This window comes from Sinocyclocheilus grahami, unplaced genomic scaffold (genome assembly GCF_001515645.1).
Source record: "Sinocyclocheilus grahami isolate Dianchi unplaced genomic scaffold, SAMN03320097.WGS_v1.1 scaffold133.1, whole genome shotgun sequence".
Taxonomy (NCBI): Eukaryota; Metazoa; Chordata; class Actinopteri; order Cypriniformes; family Cyprinidae; genus Sinocyclocheilus; species Sinocyclocheilus grahami.
In genome coordinates, this window is record NW_015505312.1 from 1,120,168 (window position 1) to 1,124,564 (window position 4,397).

General features: G+C 37.9%; 1 protein-coding gene across 1 annotated transcript in view; it reads right to left on the reverse strand.

Annotated features, from left to right (window-relative positions):
- Nucleotides 1-1,871: 1,871 nt before the first annotated feature.
- Nucleotides 1,872-4,397, reverse strand: part of LOC107590818 (interferon-induced GTP-binding protein Mx-like) — a 21,470-nt gene continuing 18,944 nt past the window's right edge. Inside the window, exons 10-14 of the mRNA XM_016279733.1 lie at nt 3,361-3,493; nt 3,095-3,238; nt 2,912-2,988; nt 2,606-2,815; nt 1,872-2,511 (exon numbers count right to left, since the gene is read on the reverse strand). Coding sequence (XP_016135219.1) covers nt 2,287-2,511; nt 2,606-2,815; nt 2,912-2,988; nt 3,095-3,238; nt 3,361-3,493 — 789 coding nt within the window. The 3' untranslated portion in view covers nt 1,872-2,286. The remainder of the gene's footprint in view (nt 2,512-2,605; nt 2,816-2,911; nt 2,989-3,094; nt 3,239-3,360; nt 3,494-4,397) is intronic.

Below are 4,397 nucleotides of genomic sequence, written 5' to 3' on the forward strand. Positions count from 1 at the left end.
TTAAGCACCTTTTTTACTTTGAGATCAATCTGATTCTGGTTAAATTCTGATCGTTCTGGTTAAATACAGGTTTAAAATCATAACAAGAAATAGTTTGATAGCTATTTTACTGTTTTTAAAATCAAATCTTTTCACAGCAATGACAGGAAACACTGGCATCTAACAATGCCTTGGGGAAAAAATCTGTTAAAGCATATGCATAAAACCAAATAGGAAATTAAACAGTTATCGAATAAGCATGCATCTTATTCTGTGTTCTAAACTCCTGAAACATTGGTGCTTCGTATTTTAGAGCAGTCACTCCAATTAAGAATTAAATGAATCAAATCTGTGCGTGTTTGTGTGAAAACCCCCTTTGTAATTGTTAACATTTTCATAAGTAACTGTAGGCTAATTTAATTACACTTTTTTTCTCAGTAACTGTAACAGATTGCACTTACATTTATTTTGTAATTAAATTACATAATTCCGCTACATGTAATTAGTTACTCCCCAACACTTGTGTTGAATATACAGAATATATGGGGAGTACAAACATTGATCTATAGTTGCCACCCCTCATTCTGCTCTTGCCCCCTCTTTGCCACCCCAAGTATAAAATCCTGGACATGCCCCTGCGTAGACCCATTAAAACCAATGGAGCTACAATCAGCTTAGGCTTACAATGCTTTTGGGAAATGCAGCCCTGGTCGATGTGTGCGTGGACATGCTCTTCTGGGAGAAGTGCCCATACAAGGAGTTTGACCCTTCATGATGTCATGAAGAGCCATGCTCGAAAAAAAAAAAAAACTTTCCAGAACTTGTACGAACCCAGAAGGAGTGTATTTGGCACAGAAATACTCTGTTCTACATCCAAATTGTGAAAAATTGGGTGTATTGACGTCTTTCCATGGTTGAAATAAAATACCTTCTGATATTCATTCATGTTTATTTCATGCTTAGTAAATATGAAAAGACTATTGGTTTGATGTGCCGGTTGAACTGAGGCATTGCAGTGATCTGCCATGACACATTAAACAGCAACAAAATAGTTTTTATTGTTTGAATTTCTTAAAAAATGTATATTTTTGAAACCTAAGAAGACTTTGTTTCATACTATAAGTAACCTGCTCTGTCTTGTCTGTCAGCGTGTACGTTTCCTCTTTGCTCTGCGATGTACTTTTTACTGCGTGAGAACATGATATGTAGTATGAGAGCGGCATGACTTGTCGGACATAGCAACAGTAACTAAGGGGGGCAGGTCTTTGTGATGGGTCAGTTGTTCTGTCAAAGTTCATTATGTCATCTAGCTTAACATCTGACTCCTCCATAACTGTATCTGATCTGGACACAGGTGCCAAATTGTGCGCTATCACTGAGAGAGAAGGTCCTTCCTTCGCCAGGGAGGGGCTGGTGGGATTCGTCAAGATGGCCCAGTAGGGCGCAACCATCAATACCTGCTCCTCGTCATCCCTGATCTTGGGAAGCTCACTGGGGGAAATGCATACTTCCGTAGGCCCCAGGTCCAGCTGTGTGGCAGTGCATCCATGCTGAGGGGTCCCCTCGATCTGGGAGGAGAAGAGTGGGCAGTGGAAGAACTTGCGGGAAGTAAACCAGTCTACCTGGGTGCCTCCGAATCGACTACATATCAGCTTGACCACCTGGAGATGGAGTCTCCATTCTTCCAGTGTGCGGTTGTGAGAGCATGTCTGCTGCATGATTGAGCTCCCACCGAAACTGAATACAGTATTGCCAGCAACTCGAGGCAACTGATGTGCCACTGCAGTCGAGGTCCTTTCCAGAAGCCCTCCAGCCCATAGAAAAAAACTAATCACTGGAATGCAGCAGGTGTATTGCACACAATTTGTTTAAAATGGCTTTACATTTATTATTCTGACAAAAAATAAAACAAGCAGGTCAATCATTAAGGAAAATGTTATTAAATTTTTTAACAAATCACACACTATAGTTGAAGCACTGAAGCTTTTAGTGATTTTAGAAAACAAACTGTAGGTATCTGCCCTCTAGATTTGGCTTGGATACAAAGTACAGCATTGGTGAGAAACATGTAAACAATCAAATAGCATAAGATGCAGGTTAATTCAATTGCAAGGCTAAAAGTTATTAATTATTTAGAAATGATTACAGGGAAGTTTCAGAAATTTAAAATCTAGCAATATATCAAGAATCAAAGAATCAAAACATTGTTGTCAAATCTAGCAAACCATTGTCAGATACATTCTAAAATAATATTATTATGGCAGATTTAATGTATTCTCATATAATATCCTCTAGTCAACAGATCCCTCAAATAAATTCAGCAAGTGCTGCCTGAGCAACAGTCAAACGATCCAAGCGAGCTAGTAGGTCTTTGCGTCTTTTGCTGACATCAGAGTCCTCAAAGAGGAGCTCGCTCACATTTGCCCCGTCCAATAAACCTAAAATGTCAGTAGACAAGAGGTCAGCAGTTTCCTTCAGCATGAAAAGGGAGATTATCATGGGCAGTTGGTCAGACATCCGCTGCACTACAATCTGAAAGAAAACAATGATATATGAGATATTAAGGTACTTCCACACACCACAAGCACTGCATTGCAATTTGTTACTGAAACCTAGGCATATCTACCTCATAATGTGCCTCCAGCATATGACTGTACTTGCACTTTTTGTCAAACATAGGTAACTGTTCTTCTGAGAACTGCTCATTGGTAATCTCACTCAAGATCTTCAGGAACATGGTATCTTGAGTGTAGATCAAGTTTTCCATTTTAAACTGCTCTGAGATCCTCTGCTCTGCCTTCTCTTGCTGACTTGACAGAATGTTGTTGATTTTACTCTACAGAGACAAGTGAAGAAGGACAGAGGAAAGAAAACTTGATCAAACTGTATTAAAAATGGGAAATATTTGCTATTAATTATGAGAAATATATACCACAGTTATGTTTTTAAGGGCAGGGTAGTTCCGGAAACAATGATTGACCACGTCAAGTAAATGTTTGATGGTGATGTCTTCAGGAGACATGCATAAATCAAGAAGACAAACAGCCACATGTGCTAAAATTATTAAAGTTATTCAGAACCAGAACGTCTTTAAACACAAAGTTGTGTGATGTACCTTTCATGTCACTGAGTAAGTCATTGGCTGGCTCCTCTAGTTTGGCCACATGTTCCTGAAGGGCAGTCTCAAACACTTTGTAGTTGCTGAAGCCGGGCAGTTCCCTCCCTCTGTTTTCCTGGCTCACCGCTTTTGAATTAGAAACTTGTTTGGAAACCAGATGATTTCTTATTAAATGAATTACTGACTTTTTCATTAGAACTATTATAAAAGCAAAACAACAGTGAAATCACACTTATTTTTCTTCAAACTGAAAATGTACTCACAGGATATCTTTGAACGGTTAAGATGATCATTCCACTTCTTGAATTCAGCACGAAGCTGTGCAAACAAATTTTTCTCAAGGATCAGCTCTCCCGATGATAAGGAGTTGATTTGATCATTGAATCTTTTTAAGGTCTGTGAGAGAGAAAAATTACATTTGTTTTATGATCCTGTTATGTTACCATCAAATAGCAAAAGCATATACTATCAGCATAGTTGAAAAGAACCCCTAGACCAGTGGTCGCCAACCCGTCGATCTCGATTGACTGGTAGATCTTTATCACTGTCCCAGCAGATCCCGAAAATAACAGTAAAATAAGTACAAAAACATATTACATTTCTCCATTCTTTGTACTGTATTTTTTGTACTTATTTTTCTGTTATTTTCGGGAGCTATTAGGAAAGTGAACAGAGGCCAGAGACGCTGAAGACGAGCGCAAAGAGGATAAAATACTGTAGCAGGCAGAGAACAACAGCGTACGGTGGTCACTATGGTCGAAATATATGAAAAAAATATTGACTTGGGGGTATGGGGTTAATACGTAACATTTACAAGCACAAAACGTACACTTTTGCACGTTTTTAATCATGCTAAAACGTACAATTTAGACGTATTTCAACGTTTAAAACGTACAAATCGCTACGTATTTTCAGCTAAAAAACGTACACATATTTACGTATCTTTTATATCATTTAGATATTCATATCAATGCATTTTTATCGTTTTATCAATAAGCGATTTAGATTTTTAGACCCCTTAACCTGCCCCCAAACCTAAACCTACCCATTTTATAGCGAATATGCATTTTTATCATTCAATACGCAATTTAGATTTTTAGACCCCTTAACCTACCCCTTTTATAGCGATATATAAAGGCTATAAAACGCAAATGACCGAAATACGCAGGAAAATAAAACTTTTAGTAACAATATAGCATTAAAATATATTTATAGTCGCTAATTCCACTCCTACCTATAAGCCTAAACATTTCTGTACAGTATAAGAAAAACATGACAGACAGATAAATGCAATTACAAT